The sequence below is a fragment of the Pelodiscus sinensis genome, chromosome 26 (assembly GCF_049634645.1).
Source record: "Pelodiscus sinensis isolate JC-2024 chromosome 26, ASM4963464v1, whole genome shotgun sequence".
Lineage (NCBI taxonomy): Eukaryota > Metazoa > Chordata > Testudines > Trionychidae > Pelodiscus > Pelodiscus sinensis.
The window spans coordinates 10,725,962-10,740,458 of NC_134736.1; the positions used below are offsets into that span (position 1 = coordinate 10,725,962).

The 14,497-nt window shown below is 49.2% G+C and overlaps 1 protein-coding gene across 2 annotated transcripts in view; it reads right to left on the bottom strand.

Annotated features, from left to right (window-relative positions):
- Nucleotides 1–14,497, bottom strand: part of ETS1 (ETS proto-oncogene 1, transcription factor) — a 132,751-nt gene that overhangs the window by 103,543 nt on the left and 14,711 nt on the right. The window contains exon 3 of one of the 2 annotated variants that reach the window (XM_006111157.4): nucleotides 10,658–10,796. In XM_006111157.4, the coding sequence (XP_006111219.1) occupies nucleotides 10,658–10,796 (139 nt within the window). Of the gene's footprint in view, nucleotides 1–10,657; nucleotides 10,801–14,497 lie in introns of both variants that reach the window. The other variant, XM_006111158.4, reaches the window with a different exon arrangement.

Consider the following 14,497-nt stretch of genomic DNA (forward strand, 5'->3'; position numbering starts at 1 on the left):
ATCACAGGACCCAACCCCATAAGCCACAAAATCAGGGGCTCATCCATGTACACATCCTCTAATGTGATATATGCCACGAAGTGCCAACAATGCCCCTCTGCCATGTATATTGGCCAAACTGGACAGTCTCTGTGACAAAGGATTAATGGACACAAATCAGACATCAGGAATGGTAACATACATAAACCTGTCAGGAAACATTTTAACCACCCTGGACATTCAGCAATGGATTAAAAAGTAGTCATCCTTCTACAAAAGATTTTGTCATTTGATTACAGAGGGAGACAGCTGAACTAGAGTTCATTTACATGTTCAACGCTATCAACTTAGGCTTGACTAAAGATCTTAACTGCTCAACTCACTACAAAGGCAATTTCCTTGCCTTTGATATTCACATTTTCACATCAAATGCTATGAATGAGACACATCCAGAGATACTTAGTTGTAGGACCAATGTTAATGAAGCTAATTGACAGGTAACTTCTTTTGCTACTCCAGCTCCACTGATGAAGTGAGTTTTACCCATGAAAGCTCATGATCTAATAAATGTTAGTCTCTAAGGGTATGTCTAAACTACATGGCTCCGTCGACGGAGCCATGTAGATTTGTTGTTTTCGCAAAGGCAAATGAAGCCACGATTTAAATGATCGCGGCTTCATTTACATTTACATGGCTGCTGCACTGAGCCGACAAACAGCTGATCAGCTGTTTGTCCGCCCAGCGCGCTAGTCTGGACGCTCCCCTGCCAACATCAAAGCCCTTTGTCGGCAGCCCCGATAAACCTCATCCCACGAGGAATAACAGGGCTGCCGACAAAGGGCTTTGATGTCGACAGGGGAGCGTCCAGACTAGCGCACTGAGTGGACAAACAGCTGATCAGCTGTTTGTCGGCTCAGCGCAGCAGCCATGTAAATGTAAATGAAGCCGCGATCATTTAAATCGCGGCTTCATTTGCCTTTGCCTATGTGTCTAATCTACATGCCTCTGACGACAGACGCATGTAGTCTAGACACAGCCTAAGGTGCCACAGGACTGCTCATTCTTCTCAGCTCCCACTGATATGAATGTCATTTGGAGATGCAGAAGGCCTGCACCTTTGCAGGATTTGTCCCTATGTAGGAGCTCAGTCACTTCACCCACTTCTGGGGTAGAACGCAACCCTGCACAATGGCTTAGCCTGTATAATGGAGCATGATTCCCTGTCCCACTAGTGCTGAAGAGGATTGAGAGATGGCGTACAATTACCCAGGTGAATTTGAGCCACAGCACAAGGGCTGAGAGCCCGGAGTTTTGTGCATAGTGCAGCAGGAAAACCAAATGGTCTTTGGTTGTATGATTCAGATGAAAGGAACAGAGACCATCTCTCTTTGCTGCTGAGTGAAAATGAGTGCCCATTAATGGAGAGAATTGTATTCATTCTACGCCAACTCCAGAGCCTCCATTTGGAGCAGGAGGTATGATGCCATTGAGTTCCCAGCCAATGAGATTCGGCGGGTGGGGTTGAAGGCATCCAATGAAACCAAATCCAGTCAGGTTTTAAATAAAGCAGGCTCCGAGGGTATAGCGTTTGTGAGGGGCTGTATTGGCTCAGCCCTGGGCTGCTGCAATCAGGGCAGCAGTGAATTAAGAGACGGTGCAGGGGAGGGAAGGAAGAAAGCAGGAGAGAAAGATAGTGATGAGCCCAAGATGGGACAGCTGTTCTAGACCTTCATGCAAATTCATTCCCTTCATTTAGCCTAGTAGTGAACAGACATCCCCAGTGCCCCCTCTTAGTCCCACCTGTCTTCCTCACGTGCCCCTTTCTCTCTCTGCTCCATTCCCCACCACCACGGCCCCCTCTGCTGGAGAGGTGGCGAAAGGGATGGGCCAGTGGGAAGGCCTGCCAAGGGGGCCTGAGAACTGCAGCCGGGGTTCCCAGACACACACAGATGTGCTTTCCCTGTGAAAAGAAGCCCATTCATGTCTGCAGAGAGAGAGCGGGGGAGGCATCGGCTTCAGGGGGTGGAGGGGGCAAGTGTCAGCGAAGGCTGAGAAAGGGAAGGAGGCTGCTGTTAAAAATAGGATAAAAGAAGATGGAAAAATGCAGAGCATTTTGTTAAGCAGCGCTTCGAAAATGTGCTGCAGCTGGAGAAGCCATTGGGGGCTGGGCCATGCTGGCCTTCACTCCCCCCCCCCCCCCCCCACCTCCTTCTTCCTCTGAGAGAGGGTCTGGAAAACAGCCCAGAAAATGCACACAAAGAGCCTTCCTCTGGGGAACTCCACTAGCGATAGGGGGTGGGGGGAGGAGAAGAAAGGGGGCGCGACAGGGCATATTTCACAACAAATATGGAGCCACAGAGGCAGGATCTTTGTGGGGGAGTCCTCCTAGTCCCCAGTCACCCAGCTGTGAGCCCCCCTACCCTCCCCAGCCTACTCCAGTGAATATATTTCTGATTCTTGAGCCCTGCCACTGCGTGATTCTGAGTGAAGAGCACAGCACAGTGAGTATGTGTGCTGGGAGGGGGAAAGAAATCGGGGGGTCCCCTTTGGTCCTGAGGGGAACAATGAATGCCATTTTGCCAGCCATTAACACTCGGCCCCTGGTCGCATTTTGCAAGGCAAAAAGAGTTTGAACTGTAGGTTAGTACCCATCACCTCAGACCTAGTTCCTGGGCCTCTAACAAGAAAATGCCACTGACGTACCATTGAACTGGTCTGGCCAGAGCTCAGCTGGTGGAGCAGTTTTTATGAGCCTGCCTCAGCTTGCTCACTGAGAGCAGCCAGGCCCTTTGAATAGGGATCGGAAACGTGCCCTGGAGACAGCTTGCGCCACCGTTGCTGCACCACGCACGAGCTCCGTTTTGCTGACAATTCAGCCGAAGAGGAGCAGTTGGGAATAAAATGGTCACACACCAACATTGCTCTGCGGCAGCCTCCCAAGTCTGATCAATCAGCAAGGAGGCGGTCGGATTGCCTCACGACCTGGAACCATGGGTGGGGGAAGCCACTGCCCTCCCAAACCGCCAGCCTGACTCCGCCCACACTCCGCCCCAGAACGCCTTCTGTAGGTGTACTGCAGTCGGAACGCTGCCCCTGAGCTACTGCCCTTTCCAAAAAGCTGGGATCACATGCCACCTGCCCTCACCATGCTCAGGGGGCATGCTGCCCCGCCTCCCCATGGTGTGGGGAGAGGGGAGCTGGAGGCAACTTGGCTCCCATGGGGGGCGGGGCCTCAACAGAAGGGGTGGGGTTGAGGCTGGGGGCTGGCTTCCTCCAGCCTTACCTTCACCCACCACCCATGTCTGGGACCCAGTACCACAAGGGGCGTGCTTAGAAGGTTAGGGCTCATAGCGAGATGAGGACAGGCACCCCACTGAAGTGTCACATCCTCACCCCATCAACTTTGTTGGCTCCTTCTCTACCTGATGTACCACAAGAGCTGAGTGATTGAGGGAAGGCAGGTGGAGGGAGGGAAGGAATGAAGGGCCTGGTTTAGATGAAGCACCTCAGCCGTTAGCACAGGATGAGCCTGTACCAAACCTTGGTGATTCCCATCTGGGCACAGACGGGCAGATTTACACACAGCAGGAGATACAGCAGGTCTGACTAGAAAGCAGGGAAGGAATTTCCAGGCCAGCGCAGCAGATCCAAGCAGGATTCAGGGATTCATCAGAACATTTCAAGCCAAAGATCAGAGTGTTCCAAGTGGTGCCAATTTTAATTTTTCTGTTGGGGAGAGATATCTATATTTAAGCATTTCCCCCTTTTTTAGCTATTGAGATGTTCACAGTTGTAGGGAATGATGGGGGAATCAGACAATTGGGGGGGGTCAGAATCATTTAATACAGTAGACATTGAGATTCCAGGAGTTAAAGCTTTATAACTGTTGAAACGCAAATGATCAACATCATCTGTCAAAATATACAAAGCAAACATCCTTACGTCAAACTCCAGTAAATTCTGAAGCAGCATTTTTCTTACTTTGCCCATCTGGAAATGCTGATTATTATCCATGGAAATATATTTTTCATTGGTAAGTATGTGCATTTATGGTGAAACTGATATTCATCAGCAGAAATCTAAGCCTTCAAAGCCTACTTACGAAACTCTGCGAGCCTTTATCCTGTCTTTGGGGCATTCAAGGTGTTTATTCAAATAACCCCATTGAAAACAATGGGACTGTTTGTACAGTAAGGTACTAATAAGGAGGGGCAGAATAAAGCTCTTAGTAGGTATTTCTGCCACCTCCTAGGCTAGGTTTTAGTCTTGTTTATTGCTGAACAAAAAGGGGACCCAGTCTGATTGCCCTCGGCAGTCAAGACCCATTTAACAAAGGGATGCTAGTGTATGATCTACAGTGGGACACACCTCACCCCTAGGATTTGTTGAATGCCGCTCAAAAAGATTTATGGAAATTTCCTCTTCCTGAACTAGCATAATTTCAGCCATCTCGCCCATTAAACAGGATGACCTTACTTATCACTAAGCCAAACAAACTTGTGTATAATGGCAGAGCCCTACTGAAACGTCCCTAGCTGCTACAGAAGAGTCTGCCAAGAATATTTCAGTTTCCAAATCTGAACACTACCCTCAGATCTGTTTCCCTCCACCTGGTTCGTGCTAGTCCTGGTACCTGGCTGACAACTGGGGAGAATGATGGATGGCCACTCATTCTACTGAATGTAGGGTGACCAGGTGCCAGGTTTTCAACTGGAAACTCTGGTTAAAAAGGGGACATGACAGTGCCCAGTCAGATCTACTGACAGAACAGCTAAAGTCCAGTTACTGCAGGTGGGGAGACATTGTGTTATTACTCATGCCAGCTTCTAGTCAGCTGGGGCTGCCTCCTACCTGCTTTGGTCAGCTGCAGCTCCCAGCCTTGGCAAAACAGGTGAGCTTCTGCTGCAGCCGGAAGTTGGGGTGGAGGGGAAATGCAGTGAGTGATGGGGGAGATGGGAAGAGGAGAGGAAAGGGGCAGAACCTAAGGGGAAGAGGCAAGGCAAGGCCAGAGCATCCAGGGACGAAACAAGGCAGGGGCGGAGCCTTGGGACAGGGCAGGGGTGGAGCCTTGGAGGGGAAGAGGTGGGGCAGGGGAGGTTTCAGCACTCTTGCTGGGATGTCTGGTTTTTAAATATTACCAGGTTGGCAACCCTAACTGGTGCATCCTGCGTGACGGTAGAGTAAGATTCTTACCTCAGCTTACCCCTCTATGGGTGCTTCCAATCACCTTGTCCCTCATCTGCTGAGTAGAATAAGAAAGTGCCAATGGGGGGAGGTTCTGGGATTGTGTGGAGGCCTCTCACAGAGTTGTTAATGCTTCACTTTGCACTGGTGGCCTAGAAAAGTGAAGGGCCCTGCTTCTTAGAAAGAGCCTTTGGAGCCACCTTACAATGATGAACCAGCTTAGGACAATGGCACAGGCTACCTTCTTCTGTGGAGACGGTTACATTCCTGGCTGCCTAAATCCAGGGTGAGAAGTTGACTGATCCAAATCAGAGTCTTCGCCAGAAAATGGACAAGCCCCCCATGACCACACAGTGACTCCCAGGTTGCCCAGCCTGGCTGGGCCGGCAAGACCCTGAAAACAGAGCTCAGCTGGCATAAGGTGTCACCTCCACTCCTGCACTTGTTCAGAATGCAACAGGAAATGCATCCCCAGGGCCCAATCCTGTTCGGTGCAGAGAGTCTCCTGCAAAGGGCAGAGCACCCATATTTCCCACCAAGGGAGGAAGGCTCAGCCCCCCAACACTGTAAACATTTACACTGTCAAATCACCTGATTTTCCATTAAGGCTGGGGCTACAAGGTGAGTAGAGATTTAGTTTTTCTGAGACCCACATGGCCCCCTTAGCCACAAGACCCCCGATTTGGATCCCCCCTTGAGCACTGCTAGGGGATGGGGCTGTTTTTCCTTTTTGTTCGGGAAATTGAATGTTTACAGAAGACAGCCTGGGCTACAGACACATCATGAGCAGACCAGTGCCCTGAAAGCAGCCATACAGTAAATACACCCCAACCCTGCAGTGTCATTCCACAGCCCCACCCAATCCACCCCTCTCAATGCCCCTTAGCCCTAACCTGCAGTATCCCCTGCTGTCATGCCTCCCTGCTTCCCCCAAACACACCCCTCAGTCCTCTCAGCTTGGAACCTGCTCTTTGGTCTGCAGCCCTGAGCCACACTCCACTCAGCTCCTCCACTCCCATCCAGCTCTGCTAATGCCCTCTGGGCTGACAGAGACCTAGCTCATTTTATGAGCTTCAGTGCTGAGCTGAAATTCCAGTCCTAGTCCCTCAAAGGCCTCTGCTTCTGCACCGCCTTCCTCAGCAACAGCAGACACCAACTGCCTGAGCAGACAGAGCAAGTGATGCAGTAGTTACATTTTTACGTGCAAAAGTTCACCATGGATTCAGGATGGGCCCTTCACTTTGAGGCTCATGACCAGGGAAGATCAAACCTTTCCTGGCTGTCTGCACCACACCACCCAGCCCAGCTGCAGCAAGTTACGCTCTTCCATCTCTGTGACGCAAAATAGGGATAAACATTCCAGTTGCAAATTCTTGCATTTTTAAAACAGAACCCCTTCTCCCATCCAACCCCCCAATTTTTATGGTCCAGTTAAACTCCAAGTCACGCTTTGCCCTGTTCATATCACTCCATAATCTTATCTGACTTAGAGTGCAATGTAAATAAACTCTCTCTAGCATCAAAGGCAAAAATTCTTCTGTTCGGGCAAGTGACTCTGAAAGTTTGAGCAAAGCTGCAGTTTTGTATCACAAAGGGACACTTTTACACTTTGGTTTTCCTTCTGGTTCTTTTATCAACACGAGGGCCATCAAAACAAAATAGCCTCCTCTTCTTAAAGAGGTTAGAAGGCAGCATAGGACTTAGTTGTGTGACCAAAGAACAGAGGAGCAGAAATGAAAGTGCGGAGTGGTATATACAAATAAGGGTTTCCTCTCAAGTAAAATTAGAAACTCTTCTAGACCATAAAGGCAAGAAAAAAAACCCAAAAGGTAGATTAAAGAACTGAGAAGAAGAATATGCTACAGATAATCAGAGGTCCTGTCAGGGAAATCCGATTTCTTTTTCAGATACTGCTACATGAAAGACCTGAGCTAACGTCCGTTGAGGCCAATGGGAGTTTTCAAACAGGCTTTGGCGCAAGCCCTGATTCCTGCAGCTATGATATTTCACAGACCCTGCTGGAGGACAGGGGGCTGGGTCGCAGGTACTCCCATTCCGTCCAGAGCACATTCTTGCAGAGAGGAGGAGAAACACAGAACTTGTCCAGAGCAGTGTTTGAAGTGAATCCAAACGGTGCAAGCACAGACTGCGTCAGGGCAGAGACCCGACGTGGTGGTCAGACAGGTCACCCACAGAGCTGAGCAAATAGCCACCTTCAGAAATGAGAGGAATATTCACTTGCATTCAAAAGGGAATTTTAGTTCAACCACAGCCTGCCTCCTGCTAACATAGCAATGCTTGAGCTTCATTACCATGACTACTGGTGTGCACACACACACACACACACACACACACACACACACAGACCAAACCCCAAAAATGTTTTTCATTCAAATGCTTGAATATTTGCCAAGAATGAATTTCGAAGGATACATTTGATTGTAAAATTCACCAGTTCTGTTGCATTCATCATGTGTTTTCATTGCTTTCCCCTGAACAGCCTAGCCAATTTCTATAACTACCAGTGGGGGGGGGAGGGCAGGGGGCCAGCACACACCCTATGCAGCGTCGAAGCCTACACAACACATGATAGGCTTACATGGGACATAAGTGAGGCAATAACCTCGCATTGGCTTTCTGCCCAGAGGTCACTTTCGCCCAGTCTGAATTTTATCTTAAGTGCTTATTTGGCCCTGTGTTCCCATAGTATGTGAACATCTGCCTGTTTTTAATGTATCTATTCTCACAAACTCTTAGGGAGGCCAGGCAGTGCTATTATCCCCATTTTATAGAGGGGGAAACAGAGGCACAGAATGACTTAAGTGTTTTTCCCTGCTCTGCTGCAGGCACTGGACAATCCCATCTCTTTGGAAGTGTTCATGTTGAACATGCAATTTGAGATTTGCAGGGTGTCAGTTAGTGGCAGGAGGGAGCACAAATTGCAGCATGACTGTAGTATTCCCAGTCTGAACAATCTACAGAGCAAGAATTAGTCATTGATTATATTTGTAATGACTTTCAAATTATGAATAAATTGGAGAGTGTCATGGTCTGGGGGAGGCGGGCAAATAAAAAGCTAAAAATGATGAGTGTTTGTATTAAACTGTCATGCAAAGACCCCCTCCCCCCCAGTCAGGCTCATAGCCGGGGCTAGGTTCAGAACACACGTTTTGTCAGTTGTCCGTTTCTAACTTGGGCTCAGCTCCACAAGTGGGTAGTTCTGTGAAGAAGAGGTAGGAGTTTCCAAGCCACAAACAGAGGAAGACACCCACTGATCATCCAGCGGTTTGACACTTTTACCTGTACACCAGTATGGAAGCTTCACCTGGTTTTTGGTGTTATTTCTGTGCACGTCTAGCCTGTGAAAGTCACATGCAAGGGAGAACAATTAGTGGGGTATCACCTAAGAACCTCCATCATTGATCAGTCCCGGCCACTCCTGGGTTCAGAATCTTGTTTGACAGATGGGTCACATGTGCACAGGACAGACAGATGGATCGGGGGATCAAGAGACCCATGAATTTGGTTGTAAAGTTGGCACTACAGCTCTTTGCTTGGTGAGGCAATGCTGGATAGTATCAGATTGCAAACATCAGCTGGGCATGATGGTAAGCGGGAGAGCTCGCCCCCTTAAAGAGACTGCAGTCTCTCACTCCGAGTTAATTGCAACACAGGGCTCTGAACTAGGGGGGAGTAGGAGAACGAACGAAGTCCTAGCTGGAGAATTCTTTCATTGACCAAAAAGAAAACCAAGACCTTTGACTTCCTACAGAAGCCATCTCAAGGAAATGCTTCCAAATGTAATACTATTCCCTAGTTCTTATGTCGCTCTTTTCATCAGCAGAGCTCAGAGAACAGGAGGTGAAGATCATTGTCCCAGTTTTACAGATGGAGAAACTGAAGCACATAGGAATTCCTGCAAGGCCTCCCAGGGGCAGAGCCAGGAATACAAACCATGTCTCCGGAGTCCAGTTCCCATTCTCTATCCACCTAGCAGCACTGCCGTCTTACGGACAGAGTGTGTTACTGGCATTCGCATCTTCCCTGAGAGGACTGCCCCGTTTTACAGATGGGGAAAACGGGCTCATTAACGTAACACCAAGATTAAAACACAGAGGCCTCAGGGGCCTGTGTTCAGTGCAAACTGTGCCCTCTTCACTAACAATCTGCAAGGAAGTCAGTCCAGATGGAGGATGGGCCAATTCTAGTAACCAGGTGCAGAACTACCATGGAAGGGACCAGCAGTCTGGCTTGCCCCTCAACGCACAATCTTCTTTGCCATCAGCAAAGGCCCCAAAGAGGAACTTGTAAGCGCGAGGCCTGACATTCCATCCAGCCCAAGACAGAAATGTATGTTCACACTACAGTGGACCTGCTGACGCACCCCCGGCAGTCTCAGCTTCAGAAGAGAGAGCACCAGGGCATCTCCAGCAATGTCACTTCACAGGAGTCCAAATCCTTGCCTAGCAGTTATCCACATCGCAAGAGTCAGGCGCCATGGTAATCTACTTAGATGAGCCAAGGGGAGAACAGAATCTGGAACCCCAAACATAGGCCTGTACCTCATGAGCTAAAAGGAGAATTTCTAATTGGGCTAAATAACACTAGGGCTTTTATCTTTTAGGCCTATTGCCAGTAAAGGAAGACAGTCACAAGCTTGCTTTCACTTCAAGAGCTGTTTTTTAAGCAGGGGGGCCATGTCTCCCCTGCCTTTTGAGAACCTGAACTCCACCGGGATACAAAAGGAGGACACACAAGGCTGTCCTGTGGCTCCTGACCAGAGATGGGTGGCAGGGCCTATTCCTGGTTGGCATGACTGACGGACAGACGGGCCAGATTTCAGTGAATGGCAGGGTGACTGACTGCTCACCTCACCGTTGCCCCCTATGACACATCCCCACTCACTGCTGCAGTCCTGGAACTCTGTCAGAGGAGTCAGTGTGCTAGGCCCTGTACAAGCGTTTCAGTCAGAAGAAGGCAGACCCCTGTCCCAAGCAGCATACAATCTTATATCAAGACAAGATCTGAGCAGAGGACAGAAGTAGAGTGGGGTGGGGAGGATCACAAGATAACCTGAAGATTAAGATAGCCCAGTAAGCAGTATAACCTTAAAAAACAACAAAAGAAGTAGGCTGTGCCCACAAAAGCTCATGTTACCATCTGCATGCTACCAGACCATTCGTTGTTTAAGTTTATCTTGTACAGGCTAACTCGGCTACGCCTGAAGCCGTGAGCAGTAATTATTGCTCAACCCAGCCTCGCTGTGGTCAGATAAGAGGTTTTCATAGGCACCACCGTAAAAGAGGAAGTTGGTGCCTTTTGACCAGGAGGTTGCAAAGTTCCTTGAAGAAGCTCTCCTCTAAAAGACCCAGCATGCTGCTCTTTAGATGTGAGCTATCTGCCAAATCCTGCAGAGGACACAAGTAAAATCCCCTCCATGCTCACCAAGACACTTTCAACTCCTCCCCCACCTTTTAGTAGAAAGAAGGCCTACCTGTATTGTAGTGTTCTAAGCCAGTGGGCACTTCTTGAATGGCTGTCTCATCCCAGATTGGGTAGCAAATCCTTTGCTGGTAGCAGGTGGACTGCAACCCACAGCTCATCCAAGGATCTTCATAGGGATTGGCAGCACCCTGCCTCAATTACAAGGGAAAGACATCAGCTGAGAAGAAGATCTAGGCACAAACATCACAACTGTTTCTTCCAACAAAGTCTCATGAAAATGTCTTCCAGGAGAAATTTCAATACCGACATTTTGTTCTGTCAGATAAAAATATATTTTGCGGGGGTGGGGAGGAGGGCGGGGCGAGTTGGGAAACAAAAGGTACAACAGACAATTCAAAAAGAAAACAAAAATCCAGAAGGGTGCAGAAAGCCCCAAATATTTTCCTCCGCCCACTTCTTCAGGCATGAGGGGTTTGGAAAGTGCAGCATGCAAAGACGTAGGCTGACACGAATCCAAACACCAAAATGTCTATTTTTCGTCCTTTGCTCATCACCAGCCCACCGCCCGGAACAAGCTCCAATTCGTGAGGATCCACAGCCACCAATTAAAGCAGGCAGCAGAAACCTGACAGACAGAAGCTGTGCAGCCACTTCCAATCCAGCCCTCCCCCAGAAATCACTCTGCTCCATATTCTGTTGCCTACGGGTGCAAGCTGCAACCCTTCTCACCAACGGGGGAGAACTGAGCTAATATTTTGTAATACTTCCCGCCTGCTCCCCATCTGTTTGCGGCCAAAACTAGCTGATAGAGTCAAATAATCCTAGGGTTGGAAGAGACCTCAGGAGGCCATTGAGTCCAGCCCCCTGCCCAAAGCAGGACCAACCCCACTAAATCATCCCAGCCAGGGCTTTGTCAAGCCGGGACTTAAAAACTTCCAGGGATGGAAATTCCACCCCCTCCCTAGGGAACCCATCCCAGTGCTTCCCCACCCACCTAGGGAAATAGTTTTTCCTAATATCCAATCTAGACCTTCCCCACTGTAACTTGAAATTATTGCGCCTCATCTTGTCATCTGCCACTACTGAAAACAGCCTCTCTTTGGAAGCCCACTTCAGGAAGTTGAAGGCTGCTATCAAATCCCCTCTCATTCTTCTCTTCTGCAGACTAAATAAGCCGCAAACCCTCAGCCTTTCCTTGTAGGTCATGTGCTCCAGCCCCCTAATCATTTTTGTTGCCCCTCACTGGGACTCATTCCAATGCATCTACATCCTTTCAGTAGTGGGGGACGGGGAGAGAGGGGGCCAGAATTGGACACAGTACTCCAGATGTGGCCTCATCAGTGACTTCCTTAGATCTGCTGGCAATGCTCCTACTAATACACCCCAGTGTGCCGTTAGCTTTCTTGGCTACAAGGGCACCCTACTGACTCATATCCAGCTTCTCATCCACTGTAATCTCCAGGTCCTTTTCAGCAGAACTGCTGCTTAGCCAGTCGGACCCCAGCCTGTAACTATGCTTGGGATTCTTCTGTCCCAAGTGCGGGACTCTGCACTTGTCCTTGTTGAACCTCATTCTTTTGGCCCAAACCTCCAATTTGTTCAGGATCCCTTTCCACATGTGCCCATGCTTATGGCCTCATCATGCTGCCTGGTATCCAGCAGCTATCAGGATCATCCAGCAGCCAGGCTGCCTTTTCATATCCATTCTTCACCCCCTTTTACCTAAGTCACTTCTTTCCAAGGCACATAGCTCTTTGCAATATTTGAGTATCCCATTTTGAACAGCTCGGCATGTCGGGTGATTGGCCACAAGTGAGGGTGCTAAGCCCATGAAAACCTGGCCCTGGGTGCATCTGAAAAAGTGGACCCACCTGAACTGACCCTAAAATATGAGAATTAGTCAGTGAGAGGAGCTGTATCGTGTCGAATGATTCATCCTGAAAGCACCTCAATTGGGGAGCAAGCTGGGTCATTAGAAGGTCAAAAAGGCCATGAGGCATAGTAAGAAGTTAAGAGATCCCAGGTCTCTTGTCTTGTATTTCAGGACACTGAAGATCAGGCTTGCCAATGGGGGGGGGGCAAAAGGAGCAGTTGCCCCCAGACCTTGTAAATCACCACCAGAGCACCACACAGAACACTCCATGTAGCCCTGAGGGTTGTGCTGGCACCGCCCCTTCAACCCATGGCCTCACCTCTTCTTGGAGCACAGAGCAGGTCCCTTCTGCCTTTCCCAGGGGTCCAGGGAAGCTGTTGGCTCCCTTGCTGAAGATAATGACATTTGGATGAATATCCCTTCCTCATTGTCTTCCTGGGAATGCTCTGTCCACAGAAGACACTTAGGGTGTGTCTAAACTACATGGCTCCATCAACAGAGCCATGTAGATGAGGCTGATCGGCAGAGGGAAATGAAACCATGATTTAAATAATCACGGCTTCATTTAAATTTAAATGGCTGCCGCACTCTGCCAACCAGCTGATGATCAGCTGTTTGTCGGCAGATCTGGGCAGTCTAGATGCACTGCGGTCGACAAAGAAGCCTTTGTTGACCGGTGCAGGTAAACCTGGTTTCCTTGTTGACCACGGCGCGGCCAGACTGCCCCGATTTGCCGACAAACAGCTGATCATCAGCTGGTCGGCAGAGCACGGCAGCCATTTAAATTTAAATAAAGCCTCTTTTCGCTCTGCCGATCAGCCTCATCTACATGGCTCCGTCGACAGAGCCATGTAGTTTAGACACACCCTTAGTCAGCAGAGATCATGGGAACCACACCCTGTTCTGCTTTGCTTGTGCATTAGTGGTTGGTTTTTCTTAGCCCCGGTGCACATCCCACCACCAACAATTAGTGTTTTGCCAGTGCTGGGGGACACATTCATCCCTCAGACCTGAAGGCACACAATCCGTGCCCCCTCTGCTCTGAGGCAAAGCTGCACAAAAGACAATATTACAAGGAGGGAAGTGGGGTTTGCCACAAAAGAGCAGCCTTATTCCAGCTGGGGCAGACTCCTTCCCAAAAGAACATTCCCCCAGAGAAGCACGCACTGGTAATACCTCCTAGCATAGGTGACTGGTGCCTGCGAAGGACAGGGGTGCAGAGAGGGCTACCCAGAGGAACTGGGAGGAAGCATGAGGGAGCACCCCATTGAACCATCAATATTTTAGCAGGGGCAGAGGCAACAGGGGTGTGTTGAACTTATAAGCTATGGTGGTTAGTGTGAGCAAGGCTAGACATTGAAAGGTTATGGGCTCAAATCCCACCAGAGTTTCTTATGCCTCCCAACTGGTCTTGACCCGTCCCCTCCACCTTAGGTGCTATTGGGACCACAAGGTACATTTCCTGGGAGAGTCAGGCTGGTTTTAGTCCTGTCATGATAGCAGTTTTCAAGTGTCTAAAAGGGTGTATGTAAGAGCAGGGAGAAAACTTGTTCTCATTGGACTCTGAGGATAGGACAAGACACAATGGGCTTAAATTGCATCAAGAGAGGTTTAGGTTGGACATTAGGAAAAACTTCCTAACTGTCAGGGTGGTTAAACACTGGAATAAATTGCGGAGGGAGGTTGGGAATCTCCATCTCTGGAGATATTTAAGAGCAGGTTAGATAGATATCTATCAGGGATGATCTTAGACAGTACTTGGTCCTGCCGTGAGGGCAGGGGACTGGTCTTGATGACCCCTCAAGGTTCCCTTCCAGTTCTAGAATTCTATGATTCTATGTGACTTCTCCCCACTCTCCCCCTCCCTTCCAGGAACTAGGGAACCCACAGGCTGATTATAATGACTATAGTTTGTCCACACCTCAAAGGCTCCAGGGATGGAGGCATGGGGGAGAGGGACCATCGTCCATTGAACAGGTGATATCAGGAAACATGGAACTCCTGGATTTGCAGGGC